Here is a 26,038-nt window from a genome sequence, read left to right on the forward strand (position 1 = left end):
GCGGTAATAGGCGCCGCGCTGCGGCGGGGGGGGCGGCGGCGGCGGGGGGGGCGGCGGCGGCGGCGGCGGGGGGGGCGGCGGCGGCTCGGGCCAGCGGCCGCCGGGCCGGTAGGTGCGGGGCGAGGGCGGCGCGGCGGCGTCGGGGGGCGGCGGCGGGCGGCGGGGGCCGCGGGCCGGGGGCGGCGCGGCGGCGGCGGCGGCGGCGGCGGGGGGGGCGCGGCGGACGGCGGGCGAGTAGGAGACGTGGGGCCGCGGCGTGGCGGGGGTCGGCGGGAGCTGGCGGCGGCCCCGGCGCGGCGTGCTGGTCCCCGAGGTGGAGAGCACCGGGCTGCCGCTCACCGAACTACTGCCCTACACGAACACGGAGACACCGGGAATCACAGCCAGGCGCGCCGGGGGCGCGGGGGGGGGTCACGGACACGGGGGGGCGCGGGGGTGGACGCGGACACGGACACGGGGGGGCGCGGGGGTGGAGGCGGACACGGGGCGGACGGACACGGGGGGCGTGGGGGACACAGCGGACATGGACAGGGGGCACGGGGGTGGACGTGGACACCGGGGACACGGACACGGGGGGGCGCGGGGGTGGACACGGACACGGATGGGACGGACACGGGGGGCGTGGGGGACACAGTGGACGGGGGCACGGGGGTGGATGCGGACACCGGGGACACGGACACGGGGGGGCGCGGGGGTGGACACGGACACGGGGGGGACGGACACGGGGGGCGTGGGGAACACAGCGGACATGGACAGGGGGCACGGGGGTGGACGTGGACACCGGGGACACGGACACGGGGGGACGGGGGTGGACGCGGACACGGGGGGGGCGGACATGGGGGCACGTGGGGGACACAGCGGACACAGGCACGGGGGTGGACGCGGACATGGACACGGGGGGGCGCGGGGGTGGAGGCGGACACGGGGGGGACGGACACGGGGGGCGTGGGGGACACAGCGGACATGGACAGGGGGCACGGGGGTGGACGTGGACACCGGCGACACAGACAGGGGGGGCGCGGGGGTGGAGGCGGACACGGGGGGGAAGGACACGTGGGGCGTGGGGGACACAGCGGAAGGGGGCCGGGGGTGGACGCGGACACGGACACGGGGGGGACAGGGGTGGACGCGGACACGGACACGGGGGGCACGGGGGTGGACGCGGACATGGACACGGGGGGGGTGCGGGGGTGGACACGGACACGGGGGGGACGGACACGGGGGGCGTGGGGGACACAGCGGACATGGGCAGGGGGCACGGGGGTGGACGTGGACACCGGCGACACAGACACGGGGGGACGGGGGTGGACGCGGACACGGATGGGACGGACACGGGGGGCGTGGGGGACACAGCGGAAGGGGGCACGGGGGGTGGACGCGGACACAGACACGGGGGGGCACGGGGGTGGACGCGGACACGGGGGGGACGGACACGGGGGGCATTGGGGACACAGCGGACGGGGGCACGGGGGTGGAGGCGGACACGGACACGGGGGGGCACGGGGGTGGATGTGGACACCGGGGACACGGACACGGGGGGGCACGGGGGTGAACGTGGACACGGCGGACAGGGGCACAGGGGACGTGGAGGGCACAGTGGACACGGACACGGAGGACACGGGGTGGAGGTGGGCACGGGGGGGACGGACACGGGGGGTGTGGGGGACACAGCGGACATGGACAGGGGACACGGGGGTGGATGTGGACACCGGGGACATGGACACGGGGGGGCACGGGGGTGAACGTGGACACGGCGGACAGGGGCACAGGGGACGTGGAGGGCACAGCGGACACGGACACGGAGGACACGGGGTGGAGGCGGGCACGGGGGGGACGGACACGGGGGGACATGGGGGACACAGCGGACACGGACAAGGGGCATGGGGGTGGACACGGACACGGGGGGGGTGCGGGGGTGGACGTGGACATGGGGGACACGGACACGGGGGGACGTGGGGGACACAGCGGACACAGACACGGGGGACACGGGGTGGAGGTGGGCACCGGGGACACGGGCACGGGGGGACGTGGAGGACACAGCGGACACGGACAGGGGGCATGGGGGTGGACGCGGACACGGGGGGGACGGACACGGGGGGACATGGGGGACACAGCGGACACAGACACGGGGGATACGGGGTGGAGGTGGGCACCGGGGACACGGGCACGGGGGGGATGTGGAGGACACAGCGGACATGGACAGGGGGCATGGGGGTGGACGCGGACACGGGGGGGGCGTGGGGGTGGATGCGGACACGGGGGACACGGACACGGGGGGACGTGGAGGATCACAGCGGACATGGACAGGGGGCACGGGGGTGGATGTGGACACCGGGGACACGGACACGGGGGGGCACGGGGGTGAACGTGGACACGGCGGACAGGGGCACAGGGGACGTGGAGGGCACAGTGGACACGGACACGGAGGACACGGGGTGGAGGCAGGCACGGGGGGGACGGACACGGGGGGACATGGGGGACACAGCGAACACAGACACGGGGGACACGGGGTGGAGGTGGGCACCGGGGACACGGGCACGGGGGGACGTGGAGGACACAGCGGACACGGACAAGGGGCATGGGGGTGGATGCGGACACGGGGGGGGCACGGGGGTGGACGCGGACACGGGGGACACGGACACGGGGGCACGTGGGGGACACAGCGGACACGGACAAGGGGCACGGGGGTGGATGTGGACACCGGGGACACGGACGCAGGGGGACGTGGGGGACACAGTGGACACGGACATGGGGGACACGGACATGGGGGCACAGTGGGCACGGCGGACACAGGGGGCACAGGGTGGACGTGGACACGGGGGACAGGGACACGGGAGGCACGGGGGTGGACGTGGACACGGGGGATACAGACACAGGGGGACGTGGGGGACACAGCGGACATGAGGGACACGGACACAGGGGGCACGGGGTGGACGTGGACATGGGGGATACAGACACGGGGACGTGGGGGACACAGCGGACACGGACACGGGGGGCACGGGGTGGACGTGGACACGGGGGATACAGACACAGGGGGACGTGGGGGACACAGCGGACATGAGGGACACGGACACGGGGGGCACGGGGTGGACGTGGACACGGGGGACGGGGGGACACGGGGGGACACGAGGGCAGACACAGACACCAGTGGACATGGACATGGGGGGACACGGGGGTGGACAAGGACAAGGGGGTGCGGACACAGCGATGGACACGGACACGGGGGGGACACGGACACAAGGGGACACAGGGCAGGGGACGGACACGGACAAGCGGACACAGCAATGGACACGGGGGGGGGCACAGACACGGGCACGGACACGAGGGGTGGGGGGACAGGCACAGGGCCCGGGCCCAGGCATGGTGAGCACGGACACGGTGGGGACACGGTGGGGGGGGGGACACGGACACGGCGGGACAGGGACGGGGGGACACAGGGGTGGACACGAGGGGGCAGGGACACGGGGGGATCGGGGACAGGGACACGGGGGTAGGGACATGGGGGGTGTCGGGGGTCATGGACAAGGGGGGGGGGACACAGGGGGGGCCACGTGGGGACGGTGACGGTGGGGGGGGGGACCCCGGAGAAAAGCCACAGCCAGACAAACAGGGTTGGGGGGGGGAGAGAAAAACAAAAAAAACGAACGAAAAGCGAGAGGGGAAGAAAAGTGAGAAGAGAGGTGAGAGGGGGCCGCCGGGGGGGCCGCCGGGGGGGCCGGCTGGGAACGGCGGCCAGGCGGGACGGAGGGACGCCGGCCGGCAAGGAGGGCGACGGGACGGACGGGAGAGGCCAAGGGGACGGACGGGGGCTGCCGGGTCTCCCCAAAGCCACTTGCAAGGCAAAAAAAAAAACCCCAAAAAACCCCCAAAACCCCACAAACAAACAAAAACCCCAAAACAAGAATACAAAAATACCGGAAAGCTCCGGGACGGGACGGGCGAGGGGAGCCGGGACGGGCGAGGGGAGCCGGCGGGGCCCGCGGTGCAGCCAGCAGAGACGAGGGCAGAGCGCGAGAACTGGACAAGTTTGGAAGAGAGCAGGCCGGGGGGGCGGCGGGGGGGGGGCCGTGCACCCCGATCCGGGGTGGTGAGGGGGGGACTGTGCACCCCGATCTGGGGTGGTGAGGGGGGAACCATGCACCCTGATCTGGGGTGGTGAGGGGAGACCATGCACCCCAATTTGGGGCAGCGAGGGGGGGGGGAACTGTGCACCCCGATCTGGGGCAGTGAGGGGGGACCATGCACCTCGATCCGGGGCAGCGAGGGGGGACCATGCACCCCAATCCAGGGGGGACCATGCACCTCGATCCGGGGTGGCGAGGGGGGACCATGCACCCCAATCCAGGGGGGACCATGCACCTCGATCTGGGGGGGAACCGTGCACCCCAATCCGGGGGGGACCATGCACCTCGATCCGGGGTGGCGAGGGGGGGACTGTGCACCCCGATCTGGGGTGGTGAGGGGAGACCATGCACCTCGATCTGGGGGGGGGGACCGTGCACCTCGAGCCAGGGTGGCGAGGGGGGGACTGTGCACCCCGATATAGGGTGGTGAGGGGAGACTGTGCACCCTGATCCTGGGGGGGCCGTGCACCTCGATCCGGGGCAGTGAGGGGGGGACCATGCACTCTGATCCGGGGTAGTGGTGGGGGGCCATGCACCCCAATCCAGGGCAGTGAGGGGGGCCATGCACCCCAATCCAGGGTGGTGGGGGGGGGGTCGGTGCACCCCGAGCTGGGGCTGCAGAGACTGCGCACCCCAGTCCGGGGCAGCAAGGGGGGACTGTGCACCCTGATGTGGGGAGGCAGGGGGGGACTGTGCACCCCAATTCAGGGCAGTGGGGGGCATGCACCCCAATCTAGGGTTGTAGGAACTGTGCACCCTAATCTGGGGCTGCGGGGGGGGGGACTGTGCACCCCAATCTGGGGCTGCGGGGGGGGGACTGCGCACCCCAATCTGGGGCTGTGGGGGCCGTGCACCCCAGTGCCTATAGGACACAGGGGCGCAGGGGATGATGCACCTCGCTGGGGGGGGCTGCAGGGACCGTGCACCCCAGTGCCTATTGGGGGGGTGCAGGGAATGTGCACCCCGATCTGAGGCTGGGGGGGGGGAACACCACACACACCAGTGCCTATTTGGGGGACCGTGCACCCCAGTGCCTATAGGAGACAGGGGCGCAGGGGACCGAGCATCCTGATCCAGGGCTCTGGGGGGGGGCATGCACCCCACTGCCTACGGGGGGGGGGTTACAGGGGATCGTGCACCTTGATCCGGGGCTGCATGCACCCCAGTGCCTCTTGTGAGTGGGGGGGGGGGCACCCCGCACTGCAATCGGGTGCTGTGAGGACGGTGCACCCCTATCCAGGGTGCTTCTCCAGGGGGTGCTGAGCTGCGTCCAGCAGCGCCATCGCAGACAGCAGGGCCGTGCATCCCGCCTGGGGGGGGGGCACCCCAATGTCTATGGGGGGGTGTTGTGGGGCTCGTGCACCCCCACGCTATGGGGGCTGTGTGTCCCGGCAGAGCTGTGCACCCCGACCCAGCTGCTCGCCCCCCCACCCCCCACCCCGAGGCTCGCTGCAGCGGGGGCTCCCTGGCTCTGTTCTTGCCCCCCAAACAAGCTTATGGCACCCGGGCCGGGGGGGGGGACCAGGTCAGATTGAGGCCGGGGGGGGGACCCCAGGGCCTGTCTCCCGGTGCTCCGGGTTGGGGGGGGGCAGAGGGTGGCTCAGCCACGGCACATCCCCATCCCAGGATGCCAGCACGGTGCAACCGGTGCCGGGGTGGCATTTGGCGGGGGGGGGGATCCCCACTTGCCGTCTGCCCCCCCCGGAGCGCCGGCAGCTGTGCCGTCGACCCCGCACCTCCGCGCCGGTGCAGCCCCACGGCAGCCATGGCCATTGGGGGGGGGGGTGCAGGGAGGGACGGGGGTGGGCTGGGTGGGTGGGTGGGGGGGCAATATGGGGAGCAAGGGAAGTGTTGGGGGGGGCGGGGAGCAGCTTCGTTCCAAACTTTCCAGCGTGGCCGGGAAGGCGCCGGAGGCGGCGTTTGCGGGCAGCCGGGGAGGGGGGGGTCAGAGCAGACAGCGCGGGGAGGCCCCCGGCGCCCCCGAGCCGCTTACCTGGGCCACCCCTCGCCGTGACAGCGCAGCCAAGCACAGCGGATGCGGAAACAGAGAGGTGAATCAAGGCAGGTTCCCCGCCAAGCAGCGCGCCGGGATGGGGGGGGGGGGGCACGGCACGGCAACGCAGGCAGGGGCAAGGGGGGGGGGCAAGCGGCACGGGCAGCGGGGGGCCGAGAGCGGAAACGGGGAGGCGGGGGGGGGTGGAGGGTGGGGGCACAGGGTTGGCAGCATCGCCGCTGCTGGTTCCCACCCCACCGCCACGCTTTGCTCCCGGATCCGCTCGGGAGGGGGGGCACGGGCGGCTCTGTTCCTCCCCCCCCCCCAAGTTGCCCTCCCTTGGGTGCGTCCCCTCCTGCTGGTGTAACTGGGGGCGGGGGGTCTTATCTGCCACCAGTATAAACTGGGGTGGGAGCTCAAGACTGGGATGGGGGGGCACATTGCATCTCCCCAGGTCCCCCCACCTCATCTGAGCGGCCCTGGATGCCACGAGGGGCAAATGCTGCCCCCCTGGGGGGTGGCTGCCCCCTGGCTTTAGCGGGGGGGGGGGGCTCTCCGGTGCCTGCTCCAGTTTGGCTTGAGGCCCTATGGTGTCCTGGGGTGGGGGGACGGGGACGGTGGGCTCTGCATGGGCGACACGGGGCCGTGGCGGCGGGTTTCGGAAGGGGGGGGGTCTTTGGTTGAGCCCCCAGCCAGAGGCCGCTGGGGACCTGGCCGAGGGAGGCAGCCCTTGTCCCCCCATCGCCGGGGGGCTCGCAGGGGAGGGACGGGGCAAGCCGGTGCCGCCCCTGCACTAGCCAAGGCGGTGGTGGTGGTTGGGGGGGGGGGTCCCCGGTGTCGTCCTGCCATCCCCGGGACGGGGTGGGGGGGAAGGGGGCCAGGCAGGACCCGGGGCATCGGCCGGGCCCCCGCGTGCCCGGCGCGTCCCTAGAGGCGAAGCGGCGAGCGGAAGGTGGGACCCACCTGCCGATGGGCCACGTGCTCGCGGCCCTCGCTGGGCGAGCGGGACCAGCGGCGGTCTCGGGAGCGGGGCCGCCCGTAGTCGTGCCGCTCCGGCGGGTAACGCTCCTTGTCCCCGGGGCCGTGGTGGTGGTGGTGGTGGTGGTGGTGGTGGCGGTGCTTGCGGTCCTTGGCACGGCCTCGCTCCTGCTCTCGGTCCTTGGGAGGGAGGTCGCCCGACTGCGTGGTGACGCTGAGGTCTGTGCCCAGGCCTGCGGGGCGACAGGGGGGTGATGGAGGACGGTGCGTGGCCCAGGGGACACCTAGGGTGGGAGGAGACAGGGGCACAGTGGAGGACATGGCGTGACCCACGGGGCTCAGGAGGAGATGGGGAGGTGGCAGAGGAGATGGTGGGACCCATGGACTCAGGGTGCAGGAGGACATGGGGACGTGGAGGAGGAGATGGTGTCACCCATGGGACTCAGGAGGACATGGGGACACAGTGGAGGAGTTGGTGTCACCCATGGGACTCAGGAGGACAGGGGGACACGGTGGAGGAGATGGTGTCACCCATGGGACTCAGGAGGACATGGGGACACGGTGGAGGAGATGGTGTCACCCATGGGACTCAGGGTGCAGGAGGAGATGGGGAGATGGTGGAGGAGATGTTTTGGTCCAGGGAACACCCAGGGTGGGAGTGGACAGTGTGACCCACAGGACATCTGGGGCAGGAGATGGGGACCCAGCAAAGGGCTGGGGTAGCCCTCTGAACACCCAAAGCAGGAGGAGACGACCCAGTGGAGGAGATGGGTGGCCCATAGGACATCCAATGCAGGAGGAGGTGGGAACCTGGTGGGGGACCCGGGGTGGCCACCTGTGTCCACGTCGGTGTAGCGGCTCAGGGAGCGCTCGGAAGCACGGTGGCTCCTCTCCCGCCGGCGCTGGTGGTGCCGCTGGCCGTCCTCGGGGATCACCCGCTCCAGCGAGTAGTCGTCCAGGCGGATGCCCTTGGAGCGCGAGTGGCCCAGCATGGAGGCCGAGCGCTTCATGGGGCTGGTGTCCGAGATGGTCTGCGGGGGAGAGAGCAGACCAACGCTGGTAGATGGGAGCCCTGGGGTGCTGGCGGGGGGGCGGACCGTCTCCTGGTGGGAAGGGGGGGGGGGGCTTGAGGGAACAGAGTTACCTACGTACATCAGCCTATTTGCATCTCTTCCATCCAGCCGCCTACTCAACCTTCCATTCATCCCTCCATCCATCCATCTGCCTACTCAGCCCTTCATCCAGCCATCCATCCACCCACTCAACCCTTCAGCCATCCTTCCACTTGTCTGTCCAACCTTTTGTTCATCCAGCCATCCCTGCCCTCATCCAGCCATCCATCTGCCTGTCCACCCATCTGTCAGCCTGCCCGTCCGTCCAGCCATCTGCCTGCCCATCCATCCATCTATCCATCCATTCAACGGCCTATCCATCCATCCATCCATTCAACTATCCGTCCGTCCGTCCGTCTGTCCGTCCGTCCGTCCCCCCACTCCTCCCTCCCTCATCCTACCACGCCGCCCTCCCGCAGCCCCACAGACAGCCACGTCTCTCCCTCCTCCTTCCCCACACCTAGAGCTCCTCTTGCTGCGGATGTGGGATCCACTCCGGGAGTCACTGACCGGTGTCTCGACACATCCTACTGGAACTGTCCCCTTGGCCAGCAGGCGCCAGAGCTGTCCCCTGCCCAGCCACCCACTCTGCCCCAACATGCCCTCCAGCTGGGGCCGTGCCACCACCGGTGACCTGCCGCGCTCTGCGCCGGGGGTCTGGGCAGCCCTGTGGCACGCATCGGGCCGGGAGGGATCACAGTGTCCCCTGCCCGGCTGCTGGGGACAGACATGCTCGACGTGGCTGCTCGGGTCCCCGGAGCCCGGGCCCTGCTCGGCTCGGACCCCCCCTTGCTGCTCTCGCCCTCGAGCTGCGCTGCTGGCTCCTGCCGAGGCCCTGGTGTCTGCGCGGCTCCGGCTACCGGCGGGGAGAGACAGGGGAGGACAGGGACAGGGTTAGGGGGACATGGGCTGGGGACGCTGGTCCTTGCTGGTCACACTGGTGCTGGCACGCAGAAGGACACTGAGACAAAGGCCTGGGTGGCCAGAGCAGCCCTGAGGTGGCCACGGGACTGGGACACGGAGTGGGAGGACAAGAGAGGGACACAGAGACACAGCAGGAGTGCAGGGACGGAGCTGGAGCGATGGGTCCTGGGCACACGGGGACATGATAGCAGAGCTAAGGAGGGAGGGACAGGGACAGGAGGACAGCTGGGGACAGACAGACGGACAGTAGAGTCAAGAGATGGCTGATGAGCTGCTGCTTCTGGATGGACAGGACGGAGAGAGATTGGGGAGGAGGAAGGGAAGGACAGAGGGAGAGGGGGATAGGACAGACGAATGGAGGGTGGATGGAGAGTGAGAAGGATGAAGTGATAAAGGATGGAGGGAGGGACAGAGAGATGGAGGGTGGAATGGAAAGATGAAGATGGATGGAGGGATGGTGCAGTGAAGGGATAGAACAGAGGATGGTGGGACAGTGACAGATGGAGCAAGGGGCAGTGGGATGGAGAGAGCTGGGTGGATGAATGGATGGATGAATGGAGAAGGGGATGGACAGATGGAGAAGTGGATGGATGGATGGAGAAGGGGATGGATGGAGAAGTGGATGGGCAGGTGGATGGAGAATTGGATGGATAGATGGATGGATGGAGAAGGGGATGGATGGATGGAGAAGGGGATGGGCAGATGGATGGAGAATTGGATGGATAGATGGATGGATGGAGAAGGGGATGGATGGATGGAGAAGGGGATGGATGGAGAAGTGGATGGGCAGATGGCTGGAGAATTGGATGGATGGATGGATGGAGAAGGGGATGGACAGATGAAGTGGATGGATGGATGGAGAAGGGGATGGATGGATGGAGAAGGGGATGGACGGATGGATGGAGAAGTGGATGGGTGGATGGATGGAGAATTGGATGGATGGAGAAGTGGATGGGTGGATGGATGGAGAATTGGATGGATAGATGGATGGATGGAGAAGGGGCTGGATGAATGGAAGAGCTGGTGGGAAGGCGGGATAGCCGCTGGCTGGAGAGATGAAGGGATGGAGGGCAAGCCCGACGGCCAGCCGGAGGGAGGAGGCGATGCAGGTGCTGGTGCTGGGGGGCTCCGGTGGGCTCTGGCAGGGCTGAGAGCTTCGGGGCCCCGGCGGTACCTACACTGAGATTATTTCCTCGGGGTCGGACCTTCCTCCTCTGTTAGAGCCAGCCGAGGCGGTGCCCACAGAGCAGGGAGAGAGAGAGAGACGAGAGTAAATACGGAGGCAGCGGGGCCGGGAGAGGAGGCGACACTGGGGAGGGGGTCGGGCGGGCAGCGGGGCCGGGGCCGAGCGGCGAGCGGCGCGTCCTCGGCGGTGCCCCGCACGGAGCCAAGCGCGGGCCAGGCGAGCAGCAGCAATGAGCAGAGCAGCCAGAGCATCCCTGTCCCCATCCCCGTCCTTGTCCTCGTAGCCAGGCATGCAGGCGGGAGAGACCCCCCCCCCCAAAGCCGGCACAGGGGACAAGGGGTGGCCACGGTCCCCACCGCCCTGCGAAGCCCCCGGCCGGCGCCCGCGGGACGAAGCAGGCGCTCAGGGTGCGTTCGCAGGGTCCCCCCGGCTTGGGCCAGCACGTGAGGACGGACCCTGGCGTCCCACCCGCCCCGGGGAGCTGTGTCCCACCCCAGGATGGACCTGGGACCGGTGAGACGGGAGAGGAGGGTTGCAAACGAGCAAGGCGTCACGGCGTCTCGGTGACGAGCCCAGTGTCCCCAGGGTGGGGACAGGGAACGTCAGCCCCCCGCGGGCGCCCCAAGGACGAGGCTGTGCCCGGCAGGACCCCGGAAGGGGCCGCTCACCTGGTTTTCGGCGGGGAGCCGCGGCATGGAGGCGGCCCGGCCGTGGCCCTCCATGGGCAGGTAGTCGCTGTCGGAGTAGCCGTCCTTTGCCATCTCGCGCATCTCCACGGACTGTGGGGCGCAGAGGGGCAGGGCCGTGAGCGGGGGGAAACTGAGGCATGGCCAGGGCTGGGTGCATCATGCTGCGCCCCCCTAGATGCTCCCATGGGGACACAGGGATCCCCGGGCACACGGGGGTCCCCAGGGACATGGGGATGGGTGGACGCTGAGGGATGAGGTTTAGGGGATGGTTGGGGACATGGGGACCCTGGGGATGGATGGACGCTGAGGGATGAGATTTAGGGGATGGTTGGGGACATGGGGACCTCAGGGATGGACGCTGAGGGATGAAGTTTAGGGGACGGTTGGGGACATAGGGACCCTCAGGAACAGACAGGCACATGGGAGATGGGGCTCAGGGGGCATAGGGACACAGGGGACAGCTGGACACAGGGCTGGTCAAGGCTCAGGGGACTCCAGGGCCAGAAGTCAGCACCGCCCTCACCTGGGAGTTGGGGTGGCTGTTGGGGACATCCTCGGGGTGTCCCCGTTCGGGGCTCCAGGTCCCCGTTTTCTGGAACATCTCCTGGGCGCGCTGGGTGACCCACGACTGACTTTCCTTGAGGCCCCCATCGTGCGTGGCCCTGTGGGGCACGGGTGACTCAGCACCATCCCACCAGGCCCCTGCACCAGGGACGGGGATGGGCAGGATGGAGCTAGTGGCACTTACAGCCCCCCGCCTGGCTCAGCTGTGGCCACCGCATCCGGCCCTGGGGCCCCCTCCTGTGTCGGGGACGGTGGCTCCATGCGCTGGAACATCAACGGCGTCCGGTTCTGCGGGGACATGAGAACAGTTGGGGACACGGACTTGGCAAATGGAGGTGATGGAGCTGGGATGGGGATGCTGGAGAGGCATGGGGAGGTGATGGAGCTGGGGTGGGGATGCAGGAGATGCATGGGGAGGTGATGGAGCTGGGGTGGGGATGCAGGAGATGCACGGGGAGGTGATGGAGCTGGGGTGGGGATGCAGGAGAGGCACGGGGAGGTGATGGAGCTGGGGTGGGGATGCAGGAGAGGCACGGGGAGGTGATGGAGCTGGGGTGGGGATGCAGGAGATGCATGGGGAGGTGGTGGTGTGCTCCGGGCTGGGCATGGCCACGTCTCAGGACCAACCTGTTCCTCCCTCATGGCCTGCAGCTTCTTGGCCTTGCTCTGCCGGTAGTACTCCATGATCATCATCGCAGCGTAGATCTTCCCCACCGTCAGGTCAGTGGCTGAGGGGCGCAGAGAGGGGTGAGGCAGGATGGGGCAGGGACAGGACGGGGACAGAGATGGGGCCTGGGACGGTGCCTTACACTTGTGGGGGGTGACGAGCAGATCCAGGTTTTTCGGGGACAGGTTGGGCCAGATGGCAATCATCTCCTTGCGGAGCTCCGCGTCCATCTGCTGCTTGTCGGCTCCCCCTGCGAAGAGAGGGCTGAGAACAGGGTCCCCCCCGGGCAGCCCTCGCCCCCTTGGGGACCTCCTCGTCCTCTGTCCCCCCAGGGGACCCACCTGCCACCTTGATCCCCTCAGTCCCCCCACGGGGACCTCCATGTTCCCCCAGGGACAGTCCTGCCCTGCCAGATGCCCCATCCCTAAACCAACTCCCCCAAGTCCTCTGCCACCCCCAGGATGCCCTGGTGCCCCCCAGTCCTCCCTGTCCCCCTGATCTCACCCTGTCCCCCCACCAGGGACCCCTGTCCCCATGCCTGTCCTCATGTCCCCAGGGACCCCCATGTCCCTGGTCTCCCCCATCTGCCCACGGTCCCCCATCCCCAACCCTCTCCAGGTTCCCAGGCCTCTTCCCTGTCTCGGTCCCCATCCCCTGCAGTGTCCCCGTCCCTCCAGGGTCCCTCGTCCCCAACCCCCAGGGTCGCAGCCCCATCCCCGTCCCCCCACCCCGCGCCCCTGTCCCCCCCCTTGCCTTTCGCGATCTTGATGTCGAGGGCGGTGCGGATCAGGGCCATGAGGGTGGAGTTGAAGTGCACCGTGTTGTCGTCGGCCACCGGCAGGTCCATGCGGAGCAGCCGCTGCAGGAGCCGAGCAGAGACGGCAGCGGGTCACGGCGCGGCCCCCAGCCCCGCCGGCCGCGCGGCGCCCCGGGGGGCTGGCGAGGACGCGGGGAGCCGCCTGGGGAAACTGAGGCCCGGCCGCTGCCACCCCCCCCCCTCCACCGGCCGTCCCGCTCCCGCCCTCCCCGAGCCCCCCGGCCCCCCGCGTTCTCCCCAGGCCTCGGGCTCCCGGGACGCCCCGCGAGACGCCCCAGCCGGGACGGCTGCGGGGACACGGCACGGCCAAGCGGCGCCAAGCGGGACCCCCCCCCCCCCCGGCCCCGGCAGCCGGGCAGCGCATGCAGCGGGCGGGCGAGCGCATGCAAGCGGGGACGTGGCCGGGCTCGGTCACGGCTCTGCTCCGGGGACGGGGGACGGAGCAGGGCTCCTCCGTGTGCAAACTGGCATCCTCGAGCAAGAGCGGGGCGGGTGGGGGGAGAGGGGGCAGCCACGGAGACGTGCCTGGGCTGATGAGGAGAGGTGGGGGGAGGAGAAGCAATGAGTTTGCCAGGCCTCAGCCCCGCGGTGCCCTGCGCCTTCCCCAGCTGCTGGCGCCAAGCCGGTGGTGGGAGGCCCCCCCGGGGGCCGCCCGTGAGGACGGAGACCCTCCCCATGCAGCCCTGGGAGGTGGAGGGGGGATATTTCGGGGTGCAGGGCCACGGGGCCATGGAGCCGGGCGAGCGGGCAGGGAGCGAGCAACGCCGATGTGGGGGGAAACTGAGGCACGGAGCCTGGCTGAGACCCAGAGCCGGGCAGAGGGGTGGCTGAGCACCCCGATGCCGGGTCCCCGCCGCTGCGCCCCAGTGCCGGGGTCTCCCCGGGGACGGCGGGGTGGGGGGGGAACGCAGCATCCCCACGCCGCGGCTCCGGCCCCGCCGCTGCCGCCGTGGCCCCGGGCGCAGGGGCTGCGGGTGGGCAAGGCGGCCGTGCAGCAGCCACGGGCGGGTGGCGCAGCGGGCGGCGGGTGGGGGGGACTCACTGCCAGGAGAGGAGGAGGCGAGCGGAGGTGAGATGGAGAGACGGAAAGCGAGAGGAGGCGGAGAGGCTGCGTCGACGGGGCAGGGGGGAGGACGGGGACAGCGGGGCTGGGAAAAGGGGGGGGGAACGAGCCCCCCAGGAGCGGCGGGTCCCCCCATAAGGGGCTCCTCCGGGCAGGTGGCGGCGAGCCCAGGGCCGTTTCCCGCAGCCCCGTGGGAACTGGCAGGGCCGAGGTTCCCGCGCCCCGCGGGAACTGGCAGGGCCGAGGTTCCCGCGGGAGCCGGACGGAGGACGAACCCCCGGAGCAGGGGGTGTCCCCCCAGAGGCCGGCTCCTCCGGGCAGGGGGGACGGCCACCGCCGAGGGCAGGGGCCGCCGGGCGCAGGGACATGCTCCTCGGGCAGCGGTTCTTACCCACCCCGTCCTGACTGACACACGTAAGCCTAGCGGGGCCGGCGGCCGCGCCGGAGTCGAGGCAGGAGGAAAAAGAGGCCGAAAAACCCATCCGCTCGGCTGAGTGAGCGCTGCCGGACGAGAGGCTCGGCTCCAAAGGAGCTGCGTTAAAAACCTCGGCGTGACTTTTGAAGGGGTGGGGGGGTGTGCTCTGGTTTGAAGATTTATTCTACCTTATAAGCAACACGGGGCGGGCATTTCTTCCCTAAACCCAGGGGTGGGGACATATGTCTCAGCATTTCATACATATCCATGAAAGTCAGCCGGCCCCTGGGAGCGGAGAGAACAAGAAGGAAGAGAACATCGGAAAGAAAAAGGACAAAAAGGAAAAAAAGGAGAAAGAGAGAGAGAGAGAGACGCGGAGAAGGATAAAAAAGAGAGGTTTAAACCCGTCCGGCGGCCGAGGAGGGGGGCTCGACCCCCGCGGCCCCCCCGCCGCCGCGGAGCAGGAGGAGGGTGGGGGCGAAGGGGAGGCAGGAGATGGCCGATGTGCACGCAGCCCCGCGGCGGGCGGGAGGCAGGGAGGCGGGCGGCTCGGCCCCCGCTCGCCCCGGGGCTGGCAGCAAGCAGAGACGGGCAGGGACGGGGTTGGGGGGGGGCTCCATGCGGCTCGGCCCGCGGCGCGGTGCAGAGGGGCGCATCGGGGGCTCGGGGCCGGCCCTGGGGGGGGGTGCGGGACGTGTGTGTGTATATATATATATACATATATATATATAGATATAGATATCGTATATATATCCAAGAAACCATAAGCAACATTCATTCCGTTGATGCTCAGCAGGTTTTTAGTGTAAGTCAAACCTTGCAAGCAACCCTATGAGGGCATTTCTTGCCTAAGCCCAATGGGGGAGATATTACGCGTAATAAACTGTACATATCCTTATAATGAATTCGGCCACTGCAAGAAGAATACACGGGCGTTAGTGCGGACGCCACCGGGCGCGAGAAACCGCGCAGACGACCGCGGACGCGCCGAGCGAGCGGGGCGGCGGCGCAGGGAGGGGGGACCGAGGCTCGGCGGGGGGGGCCGGCGAGCCCCGCGGAGCCGGGCAGAGCCCGCGGAGCTCGGGGCAGGGGATGGAGGGGGCGAAGACCCCCCCCCCACCACCACCCCAATCCTCCCCGTGCTGGGTTTGCCACCTGAACGGCCCCGTTTAATTGGGAAGCGGGGGCAGGCGACCGAGGGGGGCTGGTGGAGGCCCCCCCCCCGCCTCCAGCCCTGCTGCGGAGCTCCCCCAATCCCAGTATGGCCCAGTCTGGCCCAGAGCACCCAGGCACCCTGGGGCAGCGCAGGGGACCCTCGGCATGTGGCAGGGAGTCCCCAGGGCATCACGGGACACCCTGGGACCCCCAGGGCAAAGCAGGGACCCCCCCCCAGTGGGACACAGTGGGGACCCCCCGCCCGGGGCTGGCCAAGGCCCTTTGCGCTGTGCTGGGGGACGGGGATCGGGGCTGGGGCAAGAGAGAAAACTCCGGCGGCCAAACACCTACAATCGAGAGAGGACAGGTTAATCGGTGCCTCGCGCCGCCGGGTGCCAGGCCAGGGGGCCGGGACCCCCCCCCGCCCCAGGCAGCTCTGCAGACATGGCAGAGCCTGAGCACGTCCCCACCGTGGTGACACCGGGGCCACCCAGCCGCCTGGCGCAGGGAGAGGGGCAGTTTGGGGCAGCCAAGCCCCTGACCTTCGTTGATGCTCCTGGGGCGGGGGGGTGAGGACCCAGGCGTCCGGGCTCCCCCCTCACCCCCCCCACCACCTCCAGGGCCCTTCGTCCCCTGTGCCCCCAGGTTCTTACCAGGCGGCGGGGTCGTATTCAGCCCACACGCGCACGTACTCATCCAGGTGGTGGGGCCCGAGGATGGAGGAGTCGCGCGTCAGGTACTCGAAGTTGTCCATGATGACGGCGACGAAGAGGTTCAGCATCTGGGGGGGTGGGAGGAAGGACGCGGTGTCAGGGATGGCCAGCCCCGTCCACCCCCCCGGTGACCCCTCACCCCCGGCGCTCACCAGGAAGGAGCAGAGGAAGATGAAGGAGACAAAGTAGAAGTAGGCGAACTCGTTGCCGCACTCGCGCTCCTTGATGCCCGAGTTCTCGTCGCAGGGCTTCCCGCTCAGGCACGACAGCATGATCTCGTGCCAGGCCTCCCCCGTGGCGCTCCTGCGGGTGGCACGGTCAGGGCACCCTGGGGCGGTGGCACCCACCCTGATGGCCACCGTGGGGGCACCCGGTGTGGGGATGAGGGGATGCTCGGAGCCGGATGCACCCGGAGCAGGGATGGGACCATCCTGGGGGACGTGTTGGGTGCCCAGAGCAGGGATGAGACCATCCTGGGGGTCATGTTGGGTGCCTGGAGCAGGGATGAGACCATCCTGGGGGTCATGTTGGGTGCCTGGAGCAGGGATGGGACCATCCTGGGGGTCATGTTGGGTATCTGGAGCAGGGATGAGACCATCCTGGGGGTCATGTTGGGTGCCTGGAGCAGGGATGGGACCATCCTGGGGGACGTGTTGGGTATCTGGAGCAGGGATGGGACCATCCTGGGGGTCATGTTGGGTGCCTGGAGCAGGGATGGGACCATCCTGGGGGACACGTTGGGTGCCCAGAGCAGGGATGGGACCACCCTGGGGGTCATGTTGGGTATCTGGAGCAGGGATGGGACCATCCTGGGGGACACGTTGGGTGCCCAGAGAAGGGATGACACCATCCTGGGGGTCATGTTGGGTATCTGGAGCAGGGATGGGACCATCCTGGGGGACATGTTGGGTACCTCTAGCCGGGGGAGCTGCCGATCACTGAACTCACCGGAAAAGGAGCATGAGGGCCTGGAAGAAGGTGCGGAAATTGTTGTGCTGGGTGATGGCCGACTCATCATCCTCCTCCTCAATACCGATGTTGCCAAACACCTGGGGGGGACAAGGTGTTGCAGGCAGGCAGGGACAGACGGAGGCCGGCCCGGACAGCAGGATGCAGCCCTGGCGCCCGCTGGGGACTCACCTGCATCCCGATGATGGCGTAGATGAAGAAGAGCATGGCGATGAGCAGGCACACGTAGGGCAAGGCCTGGGGGGAGAGCGGGGATCGTCATTCCCGTGCTGGGGTGGACCCTGAGGATGTGGGTCCCAGCAGCCAAGGCTGCAGCCAGGTCCGCAGGGGATGACGCGTGCCGGGATGGATGGACGGAGTGCGGCAGGGAGGCGGATGGAGCAATCTCCTCCCCGGGCGCTGGCCCGTGCTCCGCTCACCTTGAAGGACTGGACGAAGGTCCAGAGCAGGATGCGGATGGTGTAACCTTGGCGGAGCAGCTTGATGAGTCGGGCGGCCCGGAAGAGGCGCAGGAAGCTGAGGTTGATGAAGTTGTTCTGCAGGGGATGACAGGTGAGCCAGGGTCCGAGCCCCGGGGTGGATCCGAGCCCCCGCAGGGGGAGCGGTTGCAACCTACCCCAAACTCAGTCACTAGGATGTCTGTGATGCTCCCCAGAACTGTGACAAAATCAAAGATATTCCAGGCATCGCGGAAATAATTCTAGAGAGGAGAGAAAAAAAAACCAACAAGGGACGAGAAGGAAGAGCAGGACGGGGTGGTGGGCGCTCTGCAGCGGCCAGGGTGGACGGGGCAGTGGAGGCAACGAAGGGGCCCTGCGGCACCAGCTCTGCTTCGCCCGCATTGCCCCGACCGTGGTTACCCCGGGGCCAGCTCCTCGTGGTCCTGTGACTACCCATGTGCCAGCTCCGTAGGATCCCCTGATCACTTGTGCACTGGCTCCCCAGGATCCCATGATTACCCGTGCACTGGCTCCCCGGGATCCCATTTCCACCCATGCATCAGCGTCCCACGATCCCATGACTGCCCATGCACCAGCTCCCCCAGATGCAGCACCAAGGGAGGGGTGTGCAGGGTTAATGTGATGGGGCAGGGGATGGAGGGGACTCCCAACCCCTTGGGAAGGGTCCTCGGTTCCCAGTCGGGGATGCTCTGGGCTCAGGGCAGGAGGAGCTCAGGAGGATCCAGCCCAGGAGGGCAGGATCAGGCCCTGGAGGGTGCTGAGCCGGGGGGGGCTCATGCCCCCAGCATGGTTGGCAGAGTGATCCAGATGGTGCCAGTGCTGGGCAAGGACAGCCCATTCCCAGCAACGCGGTGGCACCTACCAGCACACCAAAGGCCATGATCTTGAGGAGACACTCGAGGGAGAAGAGGGAGGTGAAGACGTTGTTGAACATCTTCAGCACGTTCTCGTAGGCGTCCGAGGCGTCGTAGAACTGCAGGGGACACGAGAGGTGGGGACAGGGATGTGCTGGGGGGATGGGGATGCACCCAGAGGGATGGAGCAGGCTGGAGGGCAGGGACAAGGGACAGAGACAGGTCCTAGGGGGCAGGGAAGCACTCCAGGGGACAGGACAGATCCAGGGGGACAGGGACAGGTCCAGGGGATAGGATAGGTCCTGTGGGACAGGATGGGTCCTGGGGAACAGGGACAAACCCCAAGGGACAGGGACGAGTCCTGACACACAGGGATGGGACCCACAGGGACAAGAACAGGTCCCAGTGCAACCTCCAAGGAACAAGGACAGGTCCAGGGGACAGAGACAGACCCACAGGGACATGGATGGGTCCTGGAAGACAGGGTTGGGACAGGGAACAGGAACAGATCCCGGGGACAGGGATAGGTCCTGGGGGACAGGGATGGGATGGGGAGCAGGGACAGACCCCAAGGACCACTGTAGCCCAGCCCAGGATGCCCCAGCCACCCACCTTCATCATGAGGACGATGGTGTTGAGGGCGATCATGGCCATGATGGTGTACTCGAAGGGAGGGGACACCACAAACTGCCACATGCGGTACTGGAAGCTCTGGCGGTTCTGGGGCATGTGGCGCGTCAGGGGCTTCGCACTGATGGCGAAGTCGATGCAGGCCCTCTGCAGAGGGGACAGAGCGGGCGTCACCAATGGGGAAGAAACCACACCGTGGGACATGTGGCCCTTCCGGGTGGCCAGGAGGGTGGCTCGGGCTGGTACCACCGGGATGGGAGCAAACGGTGGAGATGGGACGCTGGCACGCGGCACACCTCATTCTTCTCCAGGCTGTACTCCTCCATCATCTTGTCCCCTTGCTCCTGGAAGGTGATGATGATCAAGGCCACAAAGATGTTGACGAAGAAGAAGGGGAAGACCACAAAGTAGACCACGTAGAAGATGGACATCTCCATGCGGTAGCCTGGGCTGGGGCCCTGGTTCTCGTAGGTGGCATCCACCGAGTGCTTGAGGACCCTGCAGCGGGGCGAGGGCAGAGACGGGGTGGGGAAGCCATGGGGAGGCATAAGTTTCCCCAGACATTACTGGCATGGTCCAGCCCCATGCAGCTCCTGGTCCTGCAGGACCCAGGCGTCCTGGTGCCCAAGCCAGGGCTCAACCCACCAGGCAGCGCTCCCCGAGGTTTAAACCCAGGCCAGATCCCAGTACACCCCATCCCCACGTGGGAGATGACCCATGGGCCCCCCACAAAGCTCAGGGGGGGTCTCATGCCCTTACTGTGGCCAGCCTTCTCCTGTGGACACGGTGAAGAGGGTGAGCAGAGCCCAGAGCACGTTGTCATAGTGAAACTCGTACTTCTTCCACTCCCGCTTCTGTGCCTTGACCTCATTGTCCTTCTCGTAGACCAGATATTCCCCCCTGTGATGGGAAAAAGCGATGGGACCAAGGTGGGGACAGGTCCCAGCAGAGCTTGGTCACATCTCCACCTCCAGTGGTGGTCGGAGGTGTCCCCACGCTGGGTCCCACGCCGTGGCCAGTCCCTACCTACAGTCCTTCTCAAACTCTTTGGACTCATCGGTGCAGTAGAAGAACTTGCCCTTGAAGAGCTGGACAGCCACCACGGCAAAGATGAACATGAAGAGCATGTAGACGATGAGGATGTTGAGGACGTTCTTGAGGGAGTTCACGACGCAGTCGAAGACAGCCTGCGGGGACGGGAGATGGGATGGGGTCAGCGGTGGCTCGGGATGCGTGGGAAGAGCAAAGCCCCCCTCGGCCGGCGACAAGGACCCCCCCGGCCTTTACCCACCTTGAGCTTTGGCAGCCTTTTGATGGTCTTCAGGGGCCGGAGGACGCGGAGGACGCGGAGGGACTTGATGGTGTTGATGTCCTTCCCTTTGCTGCTGCCGCTGTGGAGGGGGTGGGGCACCCGTGAGGTCCCAGCACCCCGGGGTGCCCTGACGTCCCCTGTGCCTGGTCCGGACCCAGGCGTCCTGGAGGACTCAGGAGTTGGGGCTGCCCATGAAATTCCCCTCCCCGCCGTCCGTATTTCCCAGCCAGGCATCCGGCTGCCACGACTCTGGGGCAGCTGGGGCCCTCGTGCTCCTCAGGGCTGAGACCCCACGCACTCAGCTCACGCCAGGCAGAGCCATAACCCAGCATCCTGCTCCCTAGCTGAGCACCGGGACCTGCTTCCTCCTTCATCGCTGGGTGCGGAGGGGACCTAAAGGGACTGTGCGGCCAGAGGGGACCCGCCGCGTCCCCTCCTGACGCTCCTTTTTGGGGACCCCTTGCGGGGACCGAGGCAGAGAGGAGGGTGGCAGGGCCAGCTCCGTGCGAGCCGAGGGCACGTCCCGCTCCAAGCGACGCACGGCCACGAGCACAAGGAGAACAAGGGAGGACAGAGATGGGAAAAGCGGGAGACAGAAAAGCAGAAGGACTTTACCGTGAGCTGCTCCTGCGTCGGGTGGCGGCGAAAGGGGAGAGACAAGGCACGGTGAGAGAGGCCGGCGCGCGCCCCCGGCCCCCGCGGACGCCTCGCACCACGCGGCGCCGGCAACTGCCAACGGCAGGGTGCAAATCCCCGCTTCCGCGAGGGTTTACTTGTCCTTTACTAGGGATTAGGCACCCTTTGCCAGGAGGTTATGCATCCTTTCCTAGGAGATTATGCATCCTCTACTAGGGATTATGCATCCTTTACTAACAGATTATGCATCCTCTACCAGAAGACGATGCATCCTTTACCAGGAGATTATACATCCTTTCCTCGGAGATTAAGCATCTTTTACCAGGAGATTATTCATCCTTGACCAGATTTTGCATCCTTTACTAAGGGATTTTGCATCCTTTACCAGGAGATTAAGCATCGTTGACCAGATTTTGCATCCTTTACTAAGGGATTTTGCATCCTTTACCAGGAGATTATGCAACTTTTATCAGATTTTGCATCCTTTGCTAAGGGATTTTGCATCCTTTACTAGACGGCGTGGCCGTTACTGCGGTGGGACAACGCCAATGCGCAGCGGCGGCTGGGCGAGTGTGGCTCCGGGGCCGCAGCGCCAACGGTGCCAGGGGCCCCGGTAAACCGAGGTGGCGGTGGGACGACACGACACGGCAGCAAGCGGTAAGAAAGGACGTCAAGCGACACAGCAAACGCGACAACAGCGGAGCACAGGCGACGTGTGCAGGCGTGTGTGCGTGCACACGTGTGCGTGCGTGTGCACACGTGTGTGTGTCCAAGGCCCAGACGTGGTCCCACCAGGGGCTGAGGGAGCCAAGGCAGATGGGGGAAATGACCATCCAGAGAGGTGCTGGGAGGAATTGGGAGGTGTGGGATGGTGCTGGGAGGTACTAGGAGGTGTGGGGAGATACTAGGAGGCACTGGGAAGTGTAGAGCGGTACTGGGAGGTATGGAGAGGCACTGGGAGGTGTGGGGAGGCACTGGGAGGTGTGGGGAGCTACTGGGAGGCAATGGGAGGTGTGAGAAGGTCCTGGAAGGTACTGGAAGGTGTGGGGAGGTACTAGGAGGCGCTGGGAGGTGTGAGAAGGTCCTGGAAGGTACTGGAAGGTGTGGGGAGGTACTGGGAGGCAATGGGAGGTGTGAGAAGGTCCTGGAAGGTACTGGGAGGTGTGGGGAGGTACTAGGAGGTGCTGGGAGGTGTGAGGAGGTACTGGGAGGTACTGGAAGGTGTGAGGAGGTACTGGGAAGCACTGGGAGGCATGGGGAGGCATGAGGAAGAACTAGAAGGAACTAGGAGGTGGTTGGAGGACCTGGGGGCACTGGGAGAAACTGGGTGGCACTAGGAGGCACCGGAAGGTGCTGTGAAGCACTGGGAAGAACTAGGAGATGCTGGGAGCCATGAGAGGTGCTGGGAGGTGCTGGGAAAACTGGGAGGTGCTGGGAGGCACTGGGAAGCACTGGCAGTCATGGGAGTTGCTGGGAGGCACTGGGAGGTGCTGGGAGGTGCTGGAAAGCACTGGGAAGAACTGGGAGTTTCTGGGAAGAACTGGGAGGTGCTAGGAGAGGTAAAGCCCCATACTTTCCCCATCGTCCCCATTCCCTGCCTGCCAGCACCCCAACGCCCACCCCAGGCTGTGCCCCACGTGTCCCCCTTGTCCCCACGAGGACACCACTCTCCCCCAGCCCTGTCCCCAAAACCCACTGCCGCTCCCCGAGCGTGGGAGGGCCCAGGAGTCCAGGCCCCAGCAGCCCCGGTGCTGGCAGGGGACTCACGTGAAGGCAAAGGCCACCAGCGCCCCGCTGACCACGATGAAGTCCAGGATGTTCCACAGGTCCCGGAAATAGGCACCTTGGTGAAGCACCAGCCCCAAATCCACCATCTGCCAGGAGGGGGACGGGACAAAGGGGTGAGGAGGTGCGGGGATGGTGGGACCCCCCCACTCCATGCCCTGCTGCAGGTCGCCCCCTGCTCACCTTGATCACCATCTCAAAGGTGAAGACACCCGTGAAGACGTAGTCGAAGTAGCGCAAGACCTGGGCATGACAGTGAGAAGGTCCCGGGGGTGCCAAGGACACTGGTGTGGGGCCATCTGGGCCACCTAGCCTGAGCGGTGCCCAGTGGCTCCTTAACAGGACCCCCAAGGTGGATCTTGGGGGTAGGAGAAGGTGGCCACAGGGATGAGTAGCCCCATAGCAGGACTCCTGAGGTGGGTCGTGGGGGCAGAAGAAGGCAGAAACCCTTTTGAAGATGGTGGGACAACCCCAGATGCTGGTTTTGGGAAGCCCCGATTGACCTGTGGTGCCATGGCTTGGTTCCTGGGATCTTACTGGCACTTTCCCCAGCCTCAACCCCACAAGATGCCCCAGGGCTGGTGATGACCTTCTTCCCTTTGGGATGGGGTTGGAGGGAAAAGGGCTTCTCCCATTCCTCCCACCCAAGCGTGTCATTGGGGTGGCTGCGACAGGTGCTCACGTTGTTGCGGGGAGCGTTGGGCTGCACGGGGTCCTCGGCGGCCAGGGCGATGCTGCTCATGGCGATGACCATGAGGATGCACATCTCAAAGTAGCGCAGGTTGACGATGTAGTGGCACAGCCGGCGAAAGCTGGAAAAGCCGGGGGGCACGGCGGTGAGGGATGTGGGGAGCTGGCCGTATCCCTCTCTGGGTCCCATGGCCAAGTCCCCCATGCCAGGGTGGCACTCACGGGTTGGTGGTGGAGAGGATGAACATGGAGCTGTACGGCACCATGGGCTTGGGTCCATTTTCCTCTTGATCATCAGCTTCTTCCTCTTTCTTCTCCTCCTCTTTCTTGGGCAGTGGGTCGGGGTTGGCGTTCTTGTTCACTGCGGGAGAGGACGCATCAGAGCCGCCCAGAAAACCCAAATTCCCTGGGGATGGAGCTAGGTGGTCACCCACACCCACGTCTACGCCTACCTTGGATGACGGTGTTGTGGACGGGCGGCGGGAAGGGCGGTGGGATCTCCACGGCCGTATGCTCAGGCTTCTTCGCTGCCTTGACTGGGTTGTTGTGGGGGCCGGGGTTGGTGACGATGAGGCTGTTCTCGGGGGTCTTGGGGGGGCCCGAGGGGTTGTTGGGCGCCCGGCGGTTGGCGGCGGTGGCTGGGGGCTGGCCCGCCAGGCACTCGGTGTGGTTGCCCATGGGGGCCGGGCTGGGCAGCAGGCCCCCGGCAGCGGCTGGCGGTGGGGGCTCGGTGGTGGCCAGCTTGTTGTTCTTCATGTTGTCGATGTCCTCGGCCACGTGGGGCTCGAGTCGGCCCAGGTCCTGCTGGATGGGGCGGGTGGTGGACAGGGTCGGGCCGGGCGGCCCACCAGGACCTTGGTTCTCTCTAGGTGGAAACGTGGGGACAAGGGGACTCAGAGAGGGCTGGGGCTGGGGATGAGCCCCTCCGGCACGCCGGGGGAGGCCGGCTCGATCCTCCATCCCGCCTCAGCTCCGACCGGGCTGCTGCCGGGAGGCAGAGGAGCAAGCGGGGCCGCGGGAACGGTGCTCCGGCACGGGACAAGTAGAGCGGCGCCGGTTCCTGTCCACGGGCAAAGCCCCCCCCTGCCGCCGGGGTGCCCCCATCCCTCCCGGCGCCCCGGCTCACTTCCGCCGCCGGTGCCGCCGCTCCTTGTCCTCCCGCCTGCCGTCGCCTTCGTAGGTGGACTGGGCGGCGTGCCGGTGGCGCCGGCGGCGTTCGCCGTCGCCGTGCTCCCCGTCGGGCCGGCCGCCCTCACGGTGCCGCGGCCGCCGCTCCGCCCGGCCGCCCTCCTCGCCGCCGCCCTCGTCGGCTGGCCGCCGGTGGCCCCGGTGCCGCCGGTGCTCCCGCTCGCCCTCGGCCCGCGGCGACCCGGCGCGGCTCTCCTTGGCCGGCCGGTGCCGCCGGTGGGGCTCGAGGGCTTGGAGGCGCTCGGAGGCGCTGTCGCGGTAGGTGGGCTCGCGGCGCTCCAGCTGCCGGTAGAGCCCGTCGGGGTCGAGCTCAGCAGCGGTCCGGGGGCCGCCGGGCTCCGGGTAGCGGGGCGGCTTGCGGAGGCCGTCGTCGACCCGCGGCTGGCCGCCCCGCGGCTCCGCCGGCGCCTCGCCGGGCCGCGTCTTGTTGGTGTTGTTGTTGCGGTTCTCCTGGGGGTCCACCACCAGCGGGCGGTCCAGGTGGGTCTTCATGTCGGGGCGCAGGTGGCGGGCGTAGGAGACCTTCCAGCGCTCCTCGGGGTCCAGCTCGTTGTAGAGCGCCTCGCGGCTCGCCAGCAGGTTTTGCTTCCGCAGCTCGCTCGTCCGCTGCTCCCACACCGACTTCGAGGACTTCTGGTTCTTCTGCTGCTCCTTCCTGCCAGAGGGAAAAGAAACGTCCCAACGTGCGGGAGACCGAAGGGCGCTGCCGGGACCGGGCCGCGACGCGCCGGGTGCGGAGCGGCGCCGCGAGTGCCGGCACTTACACGGCGACGGACATGTTGGCCGCGGAGAGCGGGCTCACTTCGGCCACCTCCTTGGCCTTCTGCAGTGCCAGCTTCTGGTTGGCGGCTTCCTCCTCCTCCTGCTCGTCCTGCAAGGCCCAACGGGGCCGTGGGGGCTGGCCCCGCTGGGATGTCCCCTCTGCCCCCCAAGAACAGGCCCGCTGGACCGTCCCCACGTCCCCAGCACCCCGGGGTGGCCGGGGACGAGCCCTCACCTTGGTGAGCTCCTGCGCGTTGGCCAGGTTGTCCACCGCGATGGCCAAGAAGACGTTCAGGAGGGTGTCTGGGCGCCCCGTCAAGGCAAAGCACGTCCGAGGGTGGCCCCGTGTCC

The 26,038-nt window shown here is 67.5% G+C and overlaps 1 protein-coding gene and 1 long non-coding RNA gene across 3 annotated transcripts in view; one reads left to right on the forward strand and one right to left on the reverse strand.

Annotated features, from left to right (window-relative positions):
* Nucleotides 1-272: 272 nt before the first annotated feature.
* CACNA1A (calcium voltage-gated channel subunit alpha1 A) overlaps nucleotides 273-26,038 on the reverse strand; it is a 42,559-nt gene continuing 16,793 nt past the window's right edge. Inside the window, exons 17-47 of one of the 2 annotated variants that reach the window (XM_068922757.1) lie at nucleotides 25,923-25,990; nucleotides 25,690-25,796; nucleotides 24,864-25,580; nucleotides 24,190-24,602; nucleotides 23,960-24,098; nucleotides 23,730-23,859; nucleotides 23,231-23,290; nucleotides 23,030-23,136; nucleotides 20,606-20,705; nucleotides 20,341-20,501; nucleotides 20,074-20,214; nucleotides 19,611-19,812; nucleotides 19,297-19,461; nucleotides 18,693-18,803; nucleotides 17,986-18,069; nucleotides 17,789-17,905; nucleotides 17,541-17,606; nucleotides 17,349-17,449; nucleotides 16,553-16,703; nucleotides 16,341-16,468; nucleotides 15,349-15,445; nucleotides 12,991-13,096; nucleotides 12,380-12,487; nucleotides 12,198-12,298; nucleotides 11,755-11,858; nucleotides 11,530-11,668; nucleotides 10,986-11,096; nucleotides 10,310-10,345; nucleotides 7,931-8,126; nucleotides 7,081-7,328; nucleotides 273-346 (exon numbers count right to left, since the gene is read on the reverse strand). In XM_068922757.1, the coding sequence (XP_068778858.1) occupies nucleotides 344-346; nucleotides 7,081-7,328; nucleotides 7,931-8,126; nucleotides 10,310-10,345; nucleotides 10,986-11,096; nucleotides 11,530-11,668; nucleotides 11,755-11,858; nucleotides 12,198-12,298; nucleotides 12,380-12,487; nucleotides 12,991-13,096; nucleotides 15,349-15,445; nucleotides 16,341-16,468; nucleotides 16,553-16,703; nucleotides 17,349-17,449; nucleotides 17,541-17,606; nucleotides 17,789-17,905; nucleotides 17,986-18,069; nucleotides 18,693-18,803; nucleotides 19,297-19,461; nucleotides 19,611-19,812; nucleotides 20,074-20,214; nucleotides 20,341-20,501; nucleotides 20,606-20,705; nucleotides 23,030-23,136; nucleotides 23,231-23,290; nucleotides 23,730-23,859; nucleotides 23,960-24,098; nucleotides 24,190-24,602; nucleotides 24,864-25,580; nucleotides 25,690-25,796; nucleotides 25,923-25,990 (4,517 nt within the window). In that variant the 3' untranslated portion in view covers nucleotides 273-343. Of the gene's footprint in view, nucleotides 347-6,355; nucleotides 7,329-7,930; nucleotides 8,127-10,309; nucleotides 10,346-10,985; nucleotides 11,097-11,529; nucleotides 11,669-11,754; nucleotides 11,859-12,197; nucleotides 12,299-12,379; nucleotides 12,488-12,990; nucleotides 13,097-15,348; nucleotides 15,446-16,340; nucleotides 16,469-16,552; nucleotides 16,704-17,348; nucleotides 17,450-17,540; nucleotides 17,607-17,788; nucleotides 17,906-17,985; nucleotides 18,070-18,692; nucleotides 18,804-19,296; nucleotides 19,462-19,610; nucleotides 19,813-20,073; nucleotides 20,215-20,340; nucleotides 20,502-20,605; nucleotides 20,706-23,029; nucleotides 23,137-23,230; nucleotides 23,291-23,729; nucleotides 23,860-23,959; nucleotides 24,099-24,189; nucleotides 24,603-24,863; nucleotides 25,581-25,689; nucleotides 25,797-25,922; nucleotides 25,991-26,038 lie in introns of those variants that run through there. The other variant, XM_068922756.1, reaches the window with a different exon arrangement.
* On the forward strand, nucleotides 10,920-12,309 carry LOC138063052 (uncharacterized). Its single transcript, XR_011136673.1, has 3 exons — nucleotides 10,920-11,045; nucleotides 11,705-11,905; nucleotides 12,222-12,309. It is a non-coding gene; the product is annotated as an uncharacterized lncRNA (long non-coding RNA).

Source organism: Struthio camelus, chromosome 31 (genome assembly GCF_040807025.1).
Source record: "Struthio camelus isolate bStrCam1 chromosome 31, bStrCam1.hap1, whole genome shotgun sequence".
NCBI classification, from domain to species: Eukaryota; Metazoa; Chordata; class Aves; order Struthioniformes; family Struthionidae; genus Struthio; species Struthio camelus.